The following is a 22,816-nucleotide window of genomic DNA, read 5'->3' as shown; positions in this document are numbered from 1 at the left end:
ATGCTGCTTTGCAGGAGGCCACTGTTCAGTTGTTTCACACACTGAGACTATGAGCCAGACTGCAGCAGAGTAACAACAAACCTCCCAATGCTAGACAGCACTCACTGAGACCTTTAATGAACTTACTAAGAATAAGGATAACCTCATAACAGCATGTAGCTCTTCTAAATCTGGTTTGTTTCTGCCCTCTGGTAGGTGCTACTTAAAGGCCAGGCTCTATAAACGAGCATGGGTTGGGCTTATAACTAGTGAACATAGCTGCCTGAATGCTGTCCACAGCTGTGTAGGCCTTCCCTAATCAGCTCATTTACTCATCAAGTTAGCTTGGTTAGAGTAGTTTTCTAGTTTATGAGCACTAGCCTGATTCAGAAGCAGACAGATTCTTCCTATATATCTCCTCAAGACATATACACTAACTAGGCCCATCAAAAATGGTACAGTTTGTTGAGTAAGGCAGGCAAACCTGGGAGTGAGCTAATGGGGGCCCTGGTTGGCCATCTGGATATATCAAGAGAAGCAGCTATGCAGACTGGGTAGGCAGTGGTAGTCAAAGGCCAACAGTGCAGCATATGTGCAAACGTGCACAGATCCACTCAGTGCTGCTAGAAATGGAAGGCTGGAGCACCTCATGTTTCTGCTGATACTCCCTCCCAACTTCAGATCTCTGGACACAACGGTACTTCTGCCACCTTTATAATTTAATCAGATGATATTAGGTGACTTGATGGCAAACAACATAAAACAGCAGTTAAAAGAGTTCTCCCCATCTCTGGAACATCCAGCTAGCTAATACTTTTCTGAGTTTTTGTAGATGCAACCAATTTTTCTTTATACAACCACAGAACAATACACTATCATCCTTTTCTCCAATTTTATGCAGAACTGTATTCTTGCATACAGAGTTCTCTGTCTCTTTTCTGCACACCCATGCTTTTCTCAGAAATCTCTATCGTATAAAAATGACTACCACACCCTTTATAATTCTGACAGTCAAGCTAAAGAGAAACTAAACCCACCAATCTCAGCTCTGAAAATAGAAAATACTAAAAAAACAGACTGAAAGCAGTTAAAGTCTTAAGTCCATTTGGTGTTTCATGAGCTGCAAAAAAAAAAAAAAAAAAAAAAAAAAAAAAAACAGCCTAAATTTTAAAACCTACTATATTTAGAACATAAATAAAAGTCCTGCATAAGTTGCTCTGAGAGGGAATAGGGCTGTACTCATAAAATTAAGCCAACACAGAAAGTTGCTTTATTCTTTAAACACCTTTGGAATCAGCACAATCAAGGCAGCAATGCTCTTATGTCCAAAACTTATCATCCAAAGCAAGGGAATCCTATTATAGATCATGTGTCCCCATCAAGGTGAAGAGCCTTCAGGTCTCACACCTGCTCTACTGCAACTGACTACAGGGAATGAATGGCTCACTAGAGCAGAGAGCCCAGGTGACAGGTTGCATTTAAAAACTTGCACATTTTGTTTTGTCCCAGTAGTTAGTTTGTTTCCTCCCTTCCTTCATTCCTTCCCTCCTGTTTTTGAGACAGGATTCCTCTCTGTAGCCTTGGCTGTACTGGAACTTGGCCAGGCTGGCCTCAAACTTAAGATATCTGCCTCCCAAGTGCTGGGATTAAAGGTGTGCACCACCATCGCCCCATTGAAAGTTTTTTCATAGCTTACATTTTCATTTATCTAACTATCTGTTTGTTTGTTTGTTTATTTGTTCTCTCTCTCTCTCTCTCTCTCTCTCTCTCTCTCTCTCTCTCATTCATTCATTCATTCATTCATTCCTTTGTGCTGACTGCAATTACAGATCCATCTGCCTCTGCCTCCCAAGTGCTGGGAATAAAGGTGTGCACCACCACCACCCGGTTAAAAGGTGGCTTTCTTTCATGGCTTACATTTCTCTCTTTCTTCCTTCCTTCCTTCCTTCCTTCCTTCATTCATTTTTACTGACTACAGGTAACATAACTAAAAGGCACCATGAGCCGGGCAGCGGTGGCACACGCCTTTAATCCCAGCACTCGGGAGACAGAGCCAGGAGAATCTCTGTGAGTTCAAGGCCAGCCTGGTCTACAGAGTGAGATCCAGTACAGGCACCAAGAGCTACACAGAGAAACCCTGTCTCAAAAAAAACGCCCCCAAAACCCAAAAACAAACAAACAAACAAAACAAAAGGCACCATGAAGAAAACCTAAAAAGAAATTCAGCATACTGGCAATAGCTATGAGTCAAAATTTTAAAAATGGATGTTGAGGCCTAAACATTCATATGCAAGACACTCATAAGCAAAGCTAGCTGAATGAATTTGTTATTATACCACACTCAGGGCCAGGAAGGATACATAATAATAAATGGTTCCAAAAAGGAAAACGGACTCTCATTTTTTGGAATGGTTTGGTGAATCCAGTATCCTTTATCCTCTTTTATCAGAAAACAGACAAACAGGTCACAGTTCACACTCCATGATTCACAGGGAGATGGCACACTCTCCCACCTGTGCACACCGACCCCAAGAGACCTGCCTGACTTTGGGCACCATCATACGGTGCTGCACCATCAGTGTGTGACAGATGGAAGCCATCCTCGTGAAGACCTCCTCACTGGCTGAGTCCCTCCACACCAGGTTCAACAGGGTGTTGGTCTGCTGCTTCGTATCCAGCTTTCTCAGACATTCTTCGGTTATGTATGGGGCTGAGACCCTGCCATCTTCCTAAATACAACAGAGAAATGAGTTTGAGTGAGTGGAGTACAATCACTTTACATCTTTCTGAAGAGGAAACACAAGCCTTCCCTAACAACGAGCCACGTCTCATTACCTCCCAATAGCGTTTCTAACATACCCATTGAGGTAATCTAACTCCTAGAGTAACACAGTTACCATCAGGCATTCCACTTTGTTCTCCACAGTAACACAGCAACTATGAATGCTCAGGTTTTACCTACAGCATTTATTTTAGCATTTATATCTTAAGAAAAATTCATTCCATGTATCATTGTTTTTAGTTGTACTAAGACACCAAACCTAATGAGACTATTATCCCATGACACTTCTACTTTAGATTATGAGACAACAAAAAAATTCAAAGGATATGTAAAATACATAATAAATTTGGTGTTTTCTCTAGGTTTAATTTACTGAATAAAACCTATGCCATGTGGTTTACTAATTTAGAGTATTAAGTGAAGACATATGCTTTTTTCTGATGTATGTACATGAAAATATGTGTGTGTGTGTGCGTGTGTGTGTGTAAAATTCCAGCCATTAAACTTGAACCTTGAGAACATTTTGCTAATCCTGCTGTTTTTGATACATATAATTTTGCAATCTAAAAGTCAAAAAGAGTTGAGGGTGAATGTTTTTGGTGGGGGAGGGTTTGTGACATAGTCTTCCTATATAGTTCATGCTGCCCTCAAACTCAGTAGGTAGCTCAAGGTGGTCTTGAGCTCAAGTTTAAGATCCTCCTGCCTCAGTTCCCCATTATTTTAGTAGTGAGCCATGACACCTGGCTTATAGATCAACTTTGACCTTAGAAAGGTCTCCTACAATCAAATTAAGTTCTACTTAATTATCAGAGGAAGAGAAAAGGTAGTAATATAAACACGATTAGTGACAAATTGTCCTAAGTTATCCCCTCAGTAAAAAGATATCGTATATATCCCTACTCCAGGGTGGGTTCCCCCCCCCCAAAGAGGGGACACTAGGAATGAAACCCAGGGCCTGGAGCATGCTAGACAAGAGAGTAGTCTACCACTGAACTACATCCTCAGTTCTACTGCCATCATGTCTTTTTTTTTTTTCTTGAGACAGAGTTTTTCTGTGTAACTCTGGCTGTCCTAGAACTGGTTCTATTTTTTTGGGTTTTGTTTTTTTTGTTTGTTTGTTTGTTTTTTTTGCAGACAGAGTTTCTCTGTGTAGTTTTGGTGCCTGTCCTGAATCTCGCTCTATAAACCAGGCTGGCCTTGAATTCACAGAGTTCCCAGCACTCAGAAGGCAGAATCAGAGATCTCTGAGTCTGGAGCCAACCAGGTTTATACAGTGAAACCTTGTTACCCCCCCCGCCCCCCCCGAAAAGAGTTATGTGTGGTGGTCCCCACCTGTCATCCTAGCACTCAGTAGGCAGAGGCACGAGAATGACTGTAAGTGCAAGGTCAACTTGGGCTAAATAGTGTTCTAGGTCAGCTAGAGCCACATAAGATCCTGTCTTTAAAAAATCTGAAAAGGGGGACTGGAGGAGAGACGGCTCAGTTGTTAAGAGCCCAAGTTGCTCTTTCAGAGGACCTGGGTTCAATCACCAACACCCACATGGTGGCTCACAAATAGCTCTAGTCCCGAGGGGATGTACACCCTCTTCTGACCTCTGAAGGAGCTGCATGCATGTGGTAATACAGATAGACATGCAGGCAAAACAACCCATACACATGTAGGGGGTGGGGTGGGGGGAGTCAGAACAAAAGATCTGGCCCAGAAATGTGTAGTTCTTGGCTTATTTATAACTGGATAATTAGTTCTCACCCCAAAGAATCATCTCCAGGGTAGAAGAAAGAAAAGAGGATTAAAACACAAAACTGTGTAAGAGATCCCCCTAAAACAATTATGAACATTGGGAAGGGGATGACTGCAAGTAGAGCAATATTTTCTATAGATGGAAGCAGTAACCAAACATTGTCAGGCAGGGGGCTAATACATGCTTCTGTCCTAAATCAGCCCTGCTCTCAGGAAGGAAGCGCTTTCTCTAACAAAGTCTATACCACATTGTAGCATAGATAGGAAACAGACTGTATACAACTTACTTCCCCAGCCTCTCTCAGAGGAAGCTGATAGTGCTCACGCAATGCTGAGGAAGCTGCTTGAGCCATAAGCGCAGCATTTACTTCTTTCAGTTCTATTGGCAACTTGAGACATCAAGTTGATTCTGGGGTTGGGATTACTTTAAATAAGGGCATACAGACAAGACTGACCAGTTTATCTTAATAGAGCTGCCTGCTCCCCTAGCTGTAGAACTGAAGGTGAGAAGCTAAAAGAATACTTCTAGTATAGTGGCTTACAGGGCTGGTAGGCTGGTCAGTCTCCTCATTATCATCCTCAGAGTCGCTGGTGGAATCAGGACGGCCTGTACCGGTGGGTGAAGCAGGTAGCTGAGAGAGGAAGGTTTGGAGCACTCGTAGATAAATCAGCAGGCCATCCTCAGAGAGTGCTCCTTTGAGAGACAATTAGCACATGAGTTACTAAGAGTTTCTTCAGACACTTGGGCATTACTTTCTTCTTCCAGAGAGGTACTTCTGAACGGGCCTTACTGTTTTAATTAAATTCAAACTGCCACACATTACGCAGTGTATTTGGTTTTTGTCTCAGGGAACCTAAGACCGGAGCACCAGCAAGGTCAGTCACTCCTGTAAGCCCCTTCTGGCCACACCCACTGAGTTCTTGCTAGAGGTTACTGAAGGCTTAAACAGCCTAAAGGTATGCTAATACCTAGATAGATAAAGTGATAAGCAGGCTAGAGTTTTAATTTTAAGCCCAATTCCAGCTTCTAAGGAGAAGCAATCAGGAGAAGGGCTACTGAAACTGGAACAAGGTTCTGAGCCCCTGAACATACCAGATAAATGTTCAAGCCCCATACCCTCCCACAGACCTTGACCAGTCTATTGGCTGCTCAGTTGTAACCATTATAATCCAATAGTCAACATGATTCTCAAACTCCAGTAAACTATGAGGTTCAAGGAAGGGGTTGCAGTGACCCCAATTTTTATTACTTGGTCAGAAGCAAAGGTAGCACCACATTTTGTGCAACGGGGTCTGAAGTTCAGGCAGGTTCATGGGACTAAGCCTGACTTGTGGGGTCTGACCTTCTCTTCAAGTAGCCAGTATGAGAACTAAAGTGCTGAGGGTTGGGGAAGCCCATATCTTGCATCAAGGTCCAAGATGTGGCATGTAGACTAGGAAAACAGCTGGATTCCAGATTTCTAATGATTTGTGAAATTCATGCTAAAATGTCACTGCAGTCTTCTCCTGACTCATCTGCCCAGCTACCTATACAGGAGTTAGGAAAAATATATCTTGCATTTCATACCCAAATAGTTCTCGCCAACAGTTAAAACAAAATAGAAGAGCCATGGCACTCCGCTACTCCGTTTTGAACTTCGACTCTCTAGTAACAATAATGCATTCAGAAAGGGCTCATAAGGGAACACGGTTTGTGCATCTGCTAACGCCGGAATGACGAAATGAAAAATTTGATCAGTAAAAGGTGCTGCCAGAAACTCCTCTGTGAAGGCTGAGAAAACTTGATGTCTGGAAAGGAAAAGGAATTTAAAGAGAATCAAAACATCCTACCCATCAAATCACAGATTAAAATCACTTCCCCAAATGTCCTCCTAAGTAAATAATCTATATTCTAAAGTAGAGACTAGAATTTGATTTTTATCTTTTCTATTAAGATAATTTTTTTCAAGATGGATACTAAAGAGCAGGAAATAAATAGCCAGATCATCAGAATTACAGATTTATGTTAGGCACAGGCAAGACAGAGAAAAGTACACTGCACACTTCCCTGTGAACCACGACATACTAATACAGAAAACATGTGACTGCCCAGTCTCCACTCACCCACCTTGCACCTTCAGGACAGGAGCTGTACGTAAAGTGCAATGGTTTTAGGACATTCTCCAGCAAAATTTTTGCTATAGGAACTCGCGATAAATCGGAATATTCAATACTTGATGGAAGCTTGCTATTAATCAACAAGTAGAGAGATCTATAGTACCCTAAAAAAAGGGGGAAAATACATTTATATTTAGTGCCCTTTTTTACTACAATGGAGAAATACTTTAGAATTTTTTAAAATACATTTATTTTGGGAACTTTCAGAGGACAACTTGGAGGAATCTGTTCTCTTCTTCTACCTTGATGAACCCAGGAATTGAACTCAGATCATCAAGTTTCGGCAGAAAGTGCCCTTAGTCACTGAGCTATCTCCCCTGCCATCATCGATTTTTAAACGTCTTTATAAAGCTATATGGGTGGAAAGGGGAAGAAGAGAGTCTCACTCTATAGTTCAGTCTGGCACCAAACTCACAGCAATCCTTCTACCGCAGTCTCCCAAGAGCTATGGTAGCAGGTGAGCCATGACATCCGGCTACATTCATTTGGCTAAGACCTGACTAGCACATAGACTCACACATCCAGTGCTTAGCTAGCATCAACAATGCCTACTACGCCAGTCTTGACCCACTGCTACCCACTCATTCAGAAGCAAACCTAAGACATAATTACTTCAGTATAGCATGAAAAGATAAAGATTAATTTTTTTTCCAAGACAGGGTTTCTTTGTGTAACAGCTCTGACTGGCCTGGAACTCGATTTGTAGACCAGATTAGCCTTGAACTCAAGAGTTCCGTCTGCTTCTGCCTCTGAGTGCTGGGATTATAGGCGTGCTCCACCACATACTGGCAAGATTAAATATTTTTTTTTTAAGATTTATTTATTTATTACATATACAGTGTTCTGCCTGCACGTATGCCTGAATGCCAGAAGAGGGCACCAGATCTCATTATAGATGGTTGTGAGTCACCATGTGGTTGCTGGGAATTGAACTCAGGACCTCTGGAAGAGCAGCCAGTGCTCTGAACCTCTGAGCCATCTCTCCAGCCCAAGATTAAATATTTTAAGAGGACCATTATCATAGCTAAAAGTGAATTAATACTTCTTAATATCACAAATAGCTACTAAGTAATCAAGTTGCCAACTGTCTGGTATTATTAATTTTATTTAATCAACATGTTTAACTCCTAGTCCCATAATCCCAGTAAGGTCCATAATGTGACCTTCTGATCCCTCTCCCAAACACCTCAGTATGGAATTAATGTTGTGGGCTCCCTTAGTGTTACAATGAATTCATGGGTCCAGACACATTCATATGCTTCAGTCAACAGTAGTTGTTATCCTCAAGACCTTCATGCTACCCAGTGGCTGCTGGTGGCAGTTTGCTCTGATGGAGGGAATGTCTCCTGCCTCACTTTGCAAGCCTGACCATGACTTGCTTGTCTGTAGGGGCTTCCGAATTTCTTTTAGAGGAAACAACATACTTAAAGACTACAACCTGGACTCAGTGACTTGAAGACAGGTTATACATACAACAGTAATGCCACGAAATAATTCATTAAAACAAGTGAATAACAGCTGTGCCACTGCAGACAACAGAAGCAGCAATTTTGATGGAAGACTTTCAATCATTTTTTATTTTTAGAAACAGTTCAAAGAAGGCACAGCTCATGATTATCTTCCTAACAGTTTTAGAAAACGAGAAAAATAAAATTCTCATCAAATGCTTAGCCTGAACTGGGTATATACAGTACACCAGTTCACTCAAGTTCACTGCCATCATGAATCTATTTCTTAGAAGATCCAACTCTGCAAATTTCACTGTGTTTTTAACTAAGTCAGTACTTTTCTGAGATTTTTAACAAATGAAGTTTTAAGTTTTTTACACTTAATAAGCTCTACAAACAGTGAAAATGCATGAGACCTTAATTTTTGTGGCTTTAACCTCTATCAGCTAGAGTTAATCTATATAGATTAATACTTCAATAAAACAAGCAAGCTCTTTAACTTATGACTTTCAAGAACAACCAACAACCAACTCCTTTTCCTGTTTTTCATTTTTTTTTTTTTCCGAGACAGGGTTTCTCTAATAACTCTGGTTGTCTTGGAACTCTTTGTAGACCAGGCTGGCCTTAAACTCACAGAAATCCAGCTGCCTCTGCCTCCCAAGTGCTGGGATTAAAGGAGTGCACCACCACGCCTGGCCTCAAACCAGCTCCTTTTATGATTAACCAGTGGAACTTGTTTTTTATAAAACAAAGAATATTAAGTACAGACAGTGAAAAGGCTTCTGCATTTCCAGAGGCTAGTAACAACACTTGACTCAGTGGCTGCTATCACTCTCCCAGAAGGCACACACAGCTTCTATTCTGAAGATCACAGTGTGTTGTTCAGAGCAGTACCATCCCCGTCAATAGCACACAAGCCAATGCATGCCTCTACAACAATGCCCACCTCCACAGGTCTGCCCCAGCCACTTACCATTATGAACCATGTAGTGCAAAACTTGTTCAATCACTGACACCACATAGCTGGAATCTTGTAAAACAGGCAAGTACGTATTCTCAGATGAAAACACCTCAAGCATTCGCATTGGAAGTGCAACATTCAAACTGTCATCACTACAGTTTTGCAGCAACCTGTAAAAACAAATTCACACACTTATTAAAAAGCCAGGGCTGCCAGTTTCCCTGACTTCTCCAGTTCCTGTGATGAGCATGTGAGCCACTGCATCACTGCCAGGGTCTCTGAAAACAGGCAGGGCTCAAGCAACAATGTTCAGACTTCCTGAGTCTTTTATTATGTGTTAACAGTATCCTTTTATCAGGCAGACATGAAAAATATACAATCTCAGAGGGAGAGACAGCAGAGGACCAAAGATTGCAAACAGTGACAGAAAATCATAACTCATGGATTGTTGCAAGAGAGGTTGTGTTTTTTCATCTGGGTAAGGCTTTCTAGAAAAAGTACCTCTGCAACCAGTGACATCGGGTCTGTTCAGATCTGCAGGTTCCCTACAGTACTGACTACAGCATGTTCTCTCTGGTTCTGCACTACCTTGACTGAAGCCTCCCCTCTTGCTACTATTGTCTCCCACGTGAAAATGTTGTATCTGGGGTTGGGAAATTGTGTCTCAGAGTGAGGCTGGTACTGGTGTTTAAGGATAAGCTCCAGTGTATACTATGCCTCATCTCTTTTGGGTATTTTCTTTTCTTTTTTTTTTTTCAGAGCTGAGGACCGAACCCAGGGCCTCTACCACTGGGTATTTTCTACGTACAGAACTACTGGATCTCAAATGGGTCTAAATTGCACGTGAAGCCACCAGGTTCCTACAGACACTGTGAGAGGGAGTCCCCACTGCACCACATCCTAGCACTTGGTAGGAAGCATTAGAATTCAGCAACTCTGAGTCTATGAGTATGTATCACAACATGGATTTCTATTTCTCTAGCTAATACTGATAGTACTTTCAAGTGTGTGCTGATCCAACTCAGAGAGAGGTTTTGTTTTCAAAGTTGGGCTCACAACTGTTGCCTATTTCTCACTGTTTGCCTCTTGACAGTATGGATAAACTGCCTTTTCACCTTTCCAAGGACATATGTCATGCATGGTAATATTCCTTTTTCTTAATTCGGCAATTCTTCCTTCTGTACCATCAAGGCTAACTCCTCAAAAGACCAAGTATGATTTTTTTTCCCAACTACTACCCTCAATCTGTTCCTCATCATTTCTCTCTGTGGCTGCTTCTGCCACTCCACATTGCACTGCTGCATCAGGCCAAGGTACTGCTGAAGGAAAAATGAACAACTGAAATAGCTCCAAACAGGCTCCTGAGCATCTTGCCCAGCTCATACAGGCTGCTTCTTTACTTGGCTGATGCCTGAGAACAGAGCCATGGCTCCCACCAAGAACTAAATAGGCTGCACAAAGCAAAGGTTTCATTCAGGAAGAGAAAGCATATTTGAGTTGACTATAGCATCAACCAGCCTTACATTAAAACATGAAGACCTGACTCACATTCATCTGAGAATTGGACTTTAACCTCATTGAGGCTCAGATGAAAGTATTCATTTTGACCTATCCCTCCTCTCCACCTCAGTTTCAATCAGCTGGCTCCTTCTGCTCTTTTCAGCAGTCCCCAAAGGACCAGTCTTTTGTTATCTTTCGCACAATCCAATCCATTGAGTCCTATCCAGTTTGATGTTCCCGTAGTCTCTAAAACCCTTCACTTCAAATAGCTCCACTGAAAATTCACATGTATCTTGAACTCACCTTCATCAGAGCCCCAGGCTTCACTACTGCCTGTTCTGGCTATATCCTGTAGCCCATACCCATCAGATTCAGCTATCACTACTCTCCAGTCATTTCCAACATATTTCTGAAGCATAACCTGGAGGAACATGTTGGAGGGTGCAGGTCTGGATACAGATATCAATGGTATTATGTAGTCACAGATTCCGTCTGTGATGATAACTCAGGAACCTGAGAATGGACTGAGCATTTCACCCAATGCCTATTGCTGAGTGAAAGCAGCTGTTACAAATGGGCCTGTCAACCCAGGTGCCTGGCCTCCCTGTGTTCAGGCAACATCAATCTCAAATCATTCTCAGACTGATCATGATATTGGGGTTTGTAGAAGGACTCTTCTTTCTAGAACTGGATGTGGAAGTATCTGGGAAGTAAAGTGCCACTATGAGAAAGAAATTACAATGGTTCAGCAAAACATTCACTAAGTACAGACTCCATGCTGGGTGTGGTGGTGTACACCTTAGTTAATCCCAAGGACAGCCTGGTCTACATAGTCAGTCACAAAAAAACAAACAAACAGGCAAACAAAAAGGAACTGCTGACTCAAGACAGTAGGCAATGAGCACTTGGGGCATCATTTTTTTATTCTTTTAGGTTGAAAATTTTAGGAGAAAATTCAGGCTGTGTGACCCTGGTCAAAACTTTCCTTTGGCTCCCTACTTGCTCATACAAAGCCAAGATGCACTGGCTCTCCCCTACAGGCTGATTCTGACCTAGCACATCAAAACCATCCCCACCTCTAACTGATCTCATCACAAAGACCTCCCCACTAGGTACCTCATATCCTCTCTTTTCCTTTTTAATCCCCCCAGTACTTACTAACATCTATGTCTTCCTATAAAGGTATCTATATTTTACTACAGCTCTTGAGAGGCCAAAGCAGGGAAGACTGCTTTCGATTCAAGGCCAGTCAGTATGGGCTGAAAAACAAGATCCTATCTTAAAAACAAACAAACAAACAAACAAACAAAAAAACCCAAAAAAACCCAAAACCCCCAGAAAACCATAGGGCTGGAGAGATCGCTCAGTGGTTAAGAGTGCTGGATGCTCTTCCAGAGGACTGGGGTTCAGTTCCAAGTACCATAAAGTGGTTCACCTCTGTAAATCCAGGTCCAGGGGATCTCACACCCTTTTCTAGTCTCTATATGGTGCATAGACATATACATAGCAAAACGGCAGAATATTATTTTAAGATGTGTTACTTTTGTTTATGATGCATTTGTTTAACTCTGTGAAGCTGTGTTACTTTGCCTGTCTAAAACAACTGATGGTCTAATAAAGCACTGAATGGCCAAAAGAGGGCAGGAGAAAAGATAGATGGGGCTGGCAGGCAGAGAGAATAAACAGAAGGAGAAATCTGGGAGAAAGAAAACAAAAGCAAGAGAACAAGGAGATGAGGATGCTAGGGGCCAGCCACCCAGTACACAGCCAGCTGTGGAGGAAGAGTAAAAGTAAGGTATACAGAAGTAAAAGAAAGGTAAAAGCTCAGAGGCAAAAGGTAGATGGGATAATTTAAGGCAAGCTGACAAGAAACATGCCAAGCTAAGGCCAGGCATTTATAAGTAATAATAAGCCTCCGTGTGATTTATTTGCTGGGTGGCAGGTCCCCCAAAAGAGCAAAAACAAGCAACTACACAAAACATCCATACACATTAAAAAAAAAAAATCAGGCCGGGTGGTGGTGGCGCACGCCTTTAATCCCAGCACTCGGGAGGCAGAGGCAGGCGGATCTCTGTGAGTGCGAGGCCAGCCTGGGCTACCAAGTGAGTTCCAGGAGAGGCGCAAAGCTACACAGAGAAACCCTGTCTCGAAAAACAAACAAACAAACAAAAAATCAGTAAACCAATAAAACAAAACAAAGCTGCTTCCCAAATCACTTAGCCCCTAAAGATATCTCACACATTTTCTAAGTTTTCAACTATGACAAAAACTTACCTGCAACAGAGGCTCATCAACCTCTTTATTTGAAATAAACATGTCAGTCTCTCTGATCCATCCAACTGCTTGACAAACAGAGAGCTGTGTTTAATTAAGTTCTGATACAGCCATATCTGTTAAGAGTGAAACATAAAAATACAATGTTTAATCCATAAAATTTGCTCGCTTATTTAGGTAATACTAAAAATGTCTTTACATGGTTTCCACACTTTAATCAAAACTTGATAAAGAGTAAGGCTTTTAAGTCAGGATTTTCTTAACAAGACTTGTATTCTCCATCTTAATAACATCAATGTTAATTTACATTACTACATTAGTCTCTAAACGAAGAATACATAAAGCTCATTCTACTTGAAACAATAATTCATAAGCAAAAGGAAGCAATATACCAGAATACCACACAGGAAATAGAGCACCACCCTCAAGCTGCATGAACAACTCTTTGCCCTTCTTGTGATCAGGTGTGCAGTCTCCTACAGCATCCTTTCTTTCTGTTTCCTTTCCCTAACTCCATGCACCATTTAAGGGTTTTCTGTTGTTGTTTTTGTTTTTATGTTACACACAGAGATTTACTAAAGAGAAATTTCTCTCACACACTCCTCACAGGAAGGCAATCACATGGCTCCCAGGCCAAGGACAATCACATAACTGGGCTGATCAGAGTCCACTCTTTTGGACACAATGACGACTGGCCTGTGAGTTTAGCAAAGTGGAATGTCAGAGTCTGTCCTTTGTGTTCACAAGGCTTGGCTGTAAACAGTATGTATGTAGCTGATTCTGAATTGACTCTTCAATACCTAACAAGAACTCTCTTCTATTTTCTCCACTATATTTTTATGAAATAGACTCATATTCTGCTTTCAGATCATAAGGCCTATTTAATACTGTCTGAAAGTAGAATATCGCTCTGATCTGGGGCCACACTGTCCATTTTCATGGGAACATGATATAAATTTTTTATACTACCTGACACAGGGCTTATCTTAAATTTTGTGGCTCCTATTAACAAAAATAAGACATACAAAAACTATACATGATAAAAAGCTAGAGGACAGTTGTAGGAACTCCAAGAATAAAGTTTTACTTTATTAACCAAGTATTTGAAGTGAATTTAAAAATCTTAAAGTAAGAATACTATACTATCTTCAACACTTTCTGAATTAGTTTCTGTTCTACATTTGGCAATCTTTTCTAAAATTCTTTCCTTTAATTTTTATTTACGTGTTGTATGTATGTGAGTATATATCATGGCATGTGCATATAGTTTAGAATGACCCGCAGGAGTCAGTTCTTTCCTTCTACCATGTTGGTCCTAAGAATCCAACTCAGGTCATCAGGCTTGGGCACAAGTACCTTTAACCTGCTAAGCCATTTTGCCATACACTGAATTTGATAAGTGACAGATGCACCATTACTATCTAAAAAACTGCACTAATTAAACATCTGTTTTGCTTAATATTTATTTACTAAAGGCACATGAGTATTTAATACTATTTTGCTTTTTTGTTTGTGTTTGTTTCTGAAGTACTGGCTAGTTTTTATGCTAGTAATCTGAGACGGAACCTCAATTGAGAAAATGCCCCCAAAAGATCCTGCAGGTAAGCTTTGGCCTAGACCACTGTGGGTAGGGTCATCCCTGGGCTGGTAGTCCTGGGTTCTATAAGAAAGCAGGGTGAGCAAATCATAAAGAGCAAGCCAATTAGCAGCACCTCTTCATGGCCTCTGCATCATTTCCTGCCTCCAGGTTCCTGCCTTGTTTGAATGCCTGACTTGACTTCCTTTAATGATGAATTGTGATATGGAAGTATAACTGAAATAAATTCTTCCCTCCCAAGATGTTTCATCAGAACAACAGAAATCCTAAGACAGGATAGTCTCACACATTCGAGGTAAGTACTCTACCAATTCAGAGCCCCATATTGTCCTTACATATCTTGTCTTAAGAGTCAACCAAGGGTGAATGAATATCAGTAACATAAAAAACAAAACAAAGCAAAACAAACAAACAAACAAAAAACCCAAGAAGAGTAGAAAGACATAGAGAAATCAGGAAAAGCAAAACAAAGGCTTTTCCAGGATAACAGCAGGCCTAGAGAGTGCTAGGAAGAATAGCATGAAGACAGGAACAGCCCAAGTCTTATGAAAAGTTGTACCAAGAATGGAGCATAGAACTGTTGCCAGGCGGAAGAGATTAAGAGATTCAAAGAAAATCACTTAATTAAAAAGTGAGGCAAGTATTAACTTAAGAAAAGTTAAAAGTAAGCTACATACAGGAAAAAAATGCAGTCATAGCATATTATTGTCTTGACAGAGGACCATATTAAAGTCATAGTAAGAAATATAGTTGTGCTGCAGTTGTGGTGTATACCTTTAATCTCAGTGCTTGGGAGGCAGAGGCAGGTGGATCTCAGACAGAGCCCAGCCTAGTCTAGTCCACAGACCAAGTTCCAGGACAGCCAGAGCTACAAACCCTATCTTGGGAGCATGCCGAGAGACAGAAAGAGGGAGAGGACAGGGAGAGGGAGAGATAGATAGATAAAGGGGTAAGGGTAGATGTAAACATTAACTCTGAATTTAGTACCACTAAAAAATTATACAAGGTGGCATCTTGCTTGCTTCTAAGTGGGAACTGAGGAACTAATTAGTTGACTTTTGCCACAGGAAAACTTCTTGCACTTTTGTTACCAAATTAAAAATATTCACGATCTCTTCTGAACTTCCTTATTTATTTATTTTTGATAAAGAGTCTCAGTTGTAGCTCAGTTAGTCAGAACTTGTCACAATCGCATTCACTCATCACATCTGGTTTAAACTCACTTTTCTTTTTTTTTTTAAATTGCAGGTTCTTTAAAAAAAATTATTTATTTTTATTTTGTGTGCATTGGTGTTTTGCCATGGGTGTCGGGTCCCCTGGAACTGGAGCTACAGACCATTGTGAGCTGCCATGTGGGTGCTGAGAATTGAACCTGGGTTCTCCAGTCCCTAAACTCTCTTTTCTTGTATGAACTGTGTTTGATGACATTTTGCTCTACTTAGGATTTCACAATCTGCACATGAACTATTTGCTTTGCATGTGCCTGAGGCTGGGGTCAAAGCCTCTACTTCACCCCAAGGTCCAGCTTCTGAAGCACATCTGTGCATGCCTCTTTAGAACCAGATCACAAATGAGCTCTCATACACCAAGGTGCTCTAGAGACACACTCACAACACCTACATGTTTTCTGCATGGTAATTTTTCCATATCCAGGAATAGGGAGGCCTAAGTCAAGTCCAGTCTGTTGAGAGGAAAAGTTAGATGCCTGCTACTGTGCCTTTTATTTCTCTTCTGGACTTCAGACAGGATTCCAAACAGCTGCCCAGAAGCAAAGTCCAGAATGGTGTACTACTGTGCCCCCCCAACCCATTTTATTTATTTATTTTATGTGTATATACACCTTTAATCCCAGCTCTGGGCTGTGGAGGCAAAGGCAGGCAGATTTCTGTGAATTCAAGGCCAAGGCCAGCCTGGTCTGTCTACAAAGTGAGTTCCAGGACAGCCATGGTGGTTACACAGAGAAACCCTGTCTCAAGAAACTAAAGAAAAGAATAAATATCAATTAAAAATGTACATTGACTTTCTTTTTTTTTTTGGTTTTTCAAGACAGGGTTTCTCTGTGTAGTTTTGGTGCCTGTCCTGGGTCTCGCTCTATAAACCAGGCTGGCCTAGAACTCACAGAGATCTGCCTGGCTCTGCCTCCCGAGTGCTGGGATTAAAGGCATGCACCACCACTGCCCGGCTTGTACATTGACTTTTAAAAGTAAAATACATTAACACAGAGGTCACCTGGATTTAAAAAAAAAGGGGAGGAGGGGTTATCTGGCTTCCTGATCAGACACGTACCACTTTCACACACATCCCCCCAAAAAAGGAGATGGAAAAATAGGTAAACAAAGCTAAGTGAAAATGTGTCTATACTCACCAAACGTTTGGAGTCTTCACTCTGTTTGTAAAAGAATAGAAGCTGCCTTACCAAGAGGGTAAGGTTGGGACCATCAGCAAGGCAGAAGGTGCCACCAAGCTGAGCTGAGTCGGCATATCGGTCAAATGCACTTCTTTGGATGGAATACTGTAAGTACAGGAAGCCATGTATCAACATACTGCCCCATAGTTTTCATGATGGAAATAAGCACTGAGTGTTTTATAGGTATGGTGATCAACAACTAAGAAGTAGTTACTGGACCATCAGTTAAAGATTTAAAAAAAAAAAAATCCCACTATTAGGATAAGCATTTGTACCATATCAAGCTGATGAAAGGATATGCTGGCTGTACTTCCAGGAGGGGAGGCTAAAATCTTTTTAGATTACGGATTAGCCTATAGAAAAATGTCTGCCGTAAATCAAACAGTGAAGGGGAAGATGAATAGGAATCTCACTTACACAACTTAAGTAAAACATAGCTCTCTGAACAGATGAAGATAGGTTTCTTCTGTATCCCAGAATTTAATCAATATTTATATGTATAATTCAGTTATTATTTGGCTTAAAAGAGCTTATTGGGAAATGCTATCATTTTTACTATTTTCTACAGAGAAAATATTTTCCAGTTTCAAATAACCCTGGACTTTTGAATTATAATCTATTTTTATGTTCAAGCTGTCTGTGTATTATTTCTCCTGCAGTTGTACATAAAATGTCTTTACATTTAAAAAAAAGGACAAATACTATAGAATTGCATTACATGAAATATACAGAATATACAAATTCATAGAGACAGAAAGATTAGACTCAAGTTATCTCAAGATGGAGAAGAAAGGAATATAAACCAATGATTTCATAAGTACAGAATTTCTGTTTTGTGTGATAGAAAAGCCCCACAAATGGACAGTAGTATCAGGACATAATATCATGAATGTAATAAATCAATATAATTAATGTAATTAATGAATATCATAGCTATTGACTGAATACTGTGAATGTAATCAATGAATACTACAAATGTAATGAATATCATGAGTGTAATTAATATCTTAAATGTAATTCATGCCACTGAACTGTGAACTTAAAAATGGTTATAATTGCAAATATTATGTTCATTTAAAAAAATAAGGTGGAGGGTTGGGGATTTAGCTCAGTGGTACAGCACTTGCCTAGCAAGCGCAAAGCCCTGGGTTCGGTCCTCAGCTTTAAAAAAAAAAAAAAAAAAAAAAAAAGGTGGAATGTAATCACCATACATTATATGTGTGTATGAAATTGAAGACAGTGATGTTCTAAAATAAAATAAAATAAAAAATAATCCAGAAACAAAATTTCCTAACTTGGGATGCAAAGGAAATCTAAAATGTCTACTAACAGGACCACCCACTCCTTTCTTCTCTGTAATTACCAGTTGTCTTACTTAAAATTTCCCAAAAATTCACCTATTCATAAATCTTCAAGTAAAACAAATACAATTATTTATTAGGAAAAATACTATTTATTAACACTAAATTTTATAAAGTTGGCATGCAAAATTCATACAAGACAGATGCTACTTTTTTTTTGTTTGTTTGGTTAGTTTTTTTTGTTGTTGTTTGTTTTTCGAGACAGGGTTTCTCTGCATAAGTTCTGGAACTTGCTCTGTAGACCAGGCTGGCCTCGAACTCACAGAGATCCGACTGGACAGATGCTACTTATACAAACAATACTGTATCTAAATTAACTTCTCATACAGCCTTCTATTTCCCTCTCAGTTTTTTTTTTCTTCTTCAAATAAATCCTGTTTTGTCTTCTTTTTTTGTTTGTTCATCTGTTGTTGTTTTGAGACAGGGTCTCTACATAGCCCTGGCTGTCCTGGAACTCACTATGTATGCCAGGATAGCCTTGAACTCACAGAGATCTGCCTGCCTCTGCCTCTTCAATGCTGAGACTAGAGGTGTGCACCAAAACTGGTTCATTTTTCTTTTTTTTTTTTTTCCTTAAGGGTATGGTTGCATACATTTGTATGCTTTACTTCTTTTAAAAATTTGCCGGGCGGTGGTGGCGCACACCTTTAATCCCAGCACTCGGGAGGCAGAAGCAGGTGAATCTCTATGAGTTTGAGGCCAGCCTGGTCTACAAAATGAGTTCCAGGACAGGCTCCAAAAGCTACACACAGAAACCCTGTCTCGAAGAAAAAAAAAAAAAAAGTATTTGTTTATTAAGTATGCAGCGCTCTGCCTGCATGTATCCCTGCATGCCAGAAGAGGACATTAGATCTCATTATAGATGGATGTGAGCCACTATGTGGTTGCTGAAACTGAACTCAGGACCTCTGGAAGAGCAGCCAGTGCTCTTAACTTCTGAGCCATCTCTCCAGCCCTGGTTCATTTGTCTTAATTTTTATATTATATTTATTGATTTTGTGTATATGTGCAGGTATGCTTGTGATGACATGTTATGTGGAGGTTGAATCAGCTGGTTGTCTCCTACCATGTGAGTTGTGGAGAATGAATTCAGGTTGTCAGGCTGGGCCACAGGTGCCCACCTCTCAGTTTTAAGAACAAACTTACTTGTTGTTTTCTGTCTCTATAGCCTCGAATAAATGACTGGATTATTATTGCGTTTTTCAATCTTCGCCTTTCTTCCTGAATGGAGGAAGGAAAGAAGTAACAATTGATTAGAACTGGTGAAAATGACATTTAGTAAAGTTATTTTTTTTTTTTGTAATTAGCTATATGATCTAAAAACCATATAATTAATTCTTTTAAATGTACTACTCTGAACATATATTTTAATGATTCATTTTTATTATTATTATTATTATTATTATTATTATTATTATTATTATTATTATTTGGTTTTTCGAGACAGGGTTTCTCTGTGTAGCTTTGCGCCTTTCCTGGATCTCGCGCTGTAGACCAGGCTGGCCTCAAACTCACAGAGATCCGCCTGGCTCTGCCTCCCGAGTGCTGGGATTAAAGGCGAGCGCCACCACCGCCCGGCTATTTTTGTTTTTAATAATTCATTTTATTATTACTTTTGTTGTTTTTGTTTTTTGAGACAGGGTCTCTTTATGTCCTCAAACTCACAGAGATCATCCTGCCTTTGCTTCCCAAGTGCTAGGATTAAAGGTGTGTGTCACCACTCCCAGCATTTTTATTAAAGTTACTGTCTGTGCCTGTGTGTGGGTATATGCATGTGAGTGCAGGTGCCCCCTGGAGGCCAGAAGCATTGGATCCCTTGGAGTTGTGGTTACAAGTGGTTTTAAGTTGCCCAACATGGCTACTGGAATTGAACTTGGGTCCTCTGCAAGAGTACTATGTGTTCTTGGATGCTGAGCCATCATTCCAATTCCATCACTGAACATATTTCTAATGTGCTGAGGGTTATGTAGCCATTATCACTATTTTTTTTTTTTTTTTGGTTTTTTTGAGACAGGTTTCTCAGTGTAGCCCTGGCTGTTCTGAAACTCTGTAGACCAGGCTGGCCTTGAACTCAAGAGATCTTCCAGCCTCTGCCTTCTGAGTGTTGGGATTAAAGACATGTGCCATCATCTTATTTGAGAGTATTTTATCATTCCCAAAAAGAAACCCCTTACCTATTTTAAGGGGCACCCCTCATTCCTTGCCCGGACCTCCAAGCCATTACTCATACACTTTTCTCAATGTATTTTCCTAGCCTGAGCAGCTAATACAATGGAATCACTCAATCTATAGTCTTCTCTCTGGCCTTTTTCACTTGGCATGGTGTTTTCAAGGTTCATACACACTGTAGCATGTGTTAGTACATCATTCCCTTTTACGGCCAAATAAAATTTCACCATATACATATCTCATATTCTGTTTATCTGTACATCAGCTGGTCAGCAATTGGGTCCTCTGTAGGAAACAGTAGCCCTGTTTCTACTGTGGGCTATTATGAATAATCCTGCTATAAAAATTTATGCCCACTTTTTTTGAAGGAGCTTGCATTCCTTGACTATAAACCTAGGAGTGAATTGACATTTCTGTGACCAGGTTTTCTAAAATGGTTACAACCATTTTATAATCCCATCATAGATATATGAAAGAATAAACACAGAGAAAAGGACACACTACAGAACTTCCTCAGACAGTGGAGAACACCAACAAGTAAACACCTTTCCTTACTGAGCATTTGAATCTCAACTGAGGGCTACTTTACCTATGTAACCTGTGATCTGTCCTAACTGGAGGGAAGAAATGCTGCTGTGACGGCAGTCCTCATAACTGAATGTCCTAGCCAGAAATGTCAACAGGGATGAGGCTGGAAATTAGTTTCTGCTATTGTTATGTCCCCTTACTAGGAATGCATACAGAAAGGCTTTATCTTTTAAAAATGCTAGGAATTTCCGTAAAATTTTAAGCTGAATCAGTTCTAGTAATTTAGTTAACCAAAAATTATGTTAGTTCATGTGTTAGTTAATTTTAACTGTCAACTTGACACAACTAGAATCACCTGGGAAGAATCTTAATGATGAATTATGTAGATGAGGTTGGTCTGTGGGTATGTTGTATAGATGTAGAAAGACCCATTCCATGTGGGTGGCACCATTCCCCAGGCAGGAGATCCTGAACAGCAGCCTCCTCCAGACCTTCAGTATCACCCACTCTGCCTTTTTCTCAGGAACCTACCTCCAGTGCCCATCTATCTCAGCCTCCTCAGTGAGTAGCCATGATTCTCCTGTCTTAACAGCTCTCAATACCATCTTAGTCCTTGACTGTTACCCACGAGTAACCACCACAGAGCAGGGTCTTTATCTGTCTTGTTTACCATCTCTATCTCCAGCCAGCACAACAGTACCTGACAAAACCACAAGCTCCCAGACATCTATTAAATACAGCAGTGAGTTGTTCAAATAACAAGACCTGCAGGAGACCAGCTTCCACATTTTTCCCCAAGGTACTCTTGAGGATTGAGGGATAAGAGATTTAGATAGAAATATAGAGGGGAGAGAGACAGATAGAAACACAGGATAGCCTCGGGAGGGCATGGATCATTATCCACCAGCCCCTTCTGTCTCTGCTAAAGGGCTTTTTTATAGGAATGCCAAGGAGTGGAGCAAAGACCTCCCCCTAGCACAGTCAAGTGCAAACCCTTCCAATCACCTAGTAACCATACACATGATCAAGCAATCCTCTAGTGCAGCCCTGATGGGTGAAGCAAGCTCAGATCTCACTAGGAAACCTTTGTGGGCCTCTACAAAGACCCAGGGCAGTGGTGTAGACAGGTGGACCTAGGAATTTGAGGTCAGTCTGGTATACACAGGAAGTTCCAGGACAGCCAGGGCTACACAGAAATAACAAGACCCATGCTAGGACTACATAGAGAGACCCTGTTTCAAAAAATGAAATAATAGCCGGGCGGTGGTGGCGCACGCCTTTAATCCCAGCACTCAGGAGGCAGAGCCAGGTGGATCTCTGTGAGTTCGAGGCCAGCCTGGGCTACCAAGTGAGTTCCAGGAAAGGCGCAAAGCTACACAGAGAAACCCTGTCTCGAAAAACAAAAAAAACAAACAAACAAAAAATGAAATAATAAACAAACAAATGGGTAGTGGTGGCACACACCTTTGATCCCAGCACTCGGGAGGCAGAGGCAGGCGGATCTCTGTGAGTTTGAGGCCAGCCTGGTCTACAGAGTGAGATCCAGGACAGGTGCCAAAACTACAAAGAAAAACCCTGTCTCAAAAAACAAAACAAAACAAAAAAACAACACAAAACCAATAAATAAATAAATAAAAAGCAAACAAACAAGTAAAATAACAAGACCCAAAATTCCTATCTAGAAAAGCGGGCCTCATGTTATGATAAAACCACCAAAATTGTTTTAAGTAACTATCCCCAAAAGGTGTAACATCAAAGCCAGATATAATAGCACACAACTGCAATTCCAGCGATCCAGGAGGCAGGAAAATGGAGTTTGAAACCAGTCTGGCATAGCTAGGCTGGCAGGAAACAGGCATTTAAAAAAAAAAAAAAGAACAAGATGGCATTAGCTTCTTTTATCTTTTTTATA

The 22,816-nt window shown here is 40.6% G+C and overlaps 1 protein-coding gene across 2 annotated transcripts in view; it reads right to left on the bottom strand.

Annotated features, from left to right (window-relative positions):
- Ube3c (ubiquitin protein ligase E3C) overlaps positions 1-22,816 on the bottom strand; it is a 110,003-nt gene that overhangs the window by 71,771 nt on the left and 15,416 nt on the right. For both annotated transcript variants that reach the window (XM_052719050.1, XM_052719051.1), the window contains exons 3-10: positions 19,354-19,428; positions 16,805-16,951; positions 12,843-12,958; positions 9,081-9,238; positions 6,610-6,763; positions 6,070-6,290; positions 5,045-5,196; positions 2,521-2,708 (exon numbers count right to left, since the gene is read on the bottom strand). In XM_052719050.1, coding sequence (XP_052575010.1) covers positions 2,521-2,708; positions 5,045-5,196; positions 6,070-6,290; positions 6,610-6,763; positions 9,081-9,238; positions 12,843-12,958; positions 16,805-16,951; positions 19,354-19,428 — 1,211 coding nt within the window. The remainder of the gene's footprint in view (positions 1-2,520; positions 2,709-5,044; positions 5,197-6,069; positions 6,291-6,609; positions 6,764-9,080; positions 9,239-12,842; positions 12,959-16,804; positions 16,952-19,353; positions 19,429-22,816) is intronic.

The sequence above is a fragment of the Peromyscus californicus genome, unplaced genomic scaffold, assembly GCF_007827085.1.
Source record: "Peromyscus californicus insignis strain IS unplaced genomic scaffold, ASM782708v3 Scaffold_6__1_contigs__length_162567912, whole genome shotgun sequence".
Lineage (NCBI taxonomy): Eukaryota > Metazoa > Chordata > Mammalia > Rodentia > Cricetidae > Peromyscus > Peromyscus californicus.
Note: the sequence above shows the minus strand (reverse complement) of the source record. Positions and strands in the feature narration are given on the sequence as shown.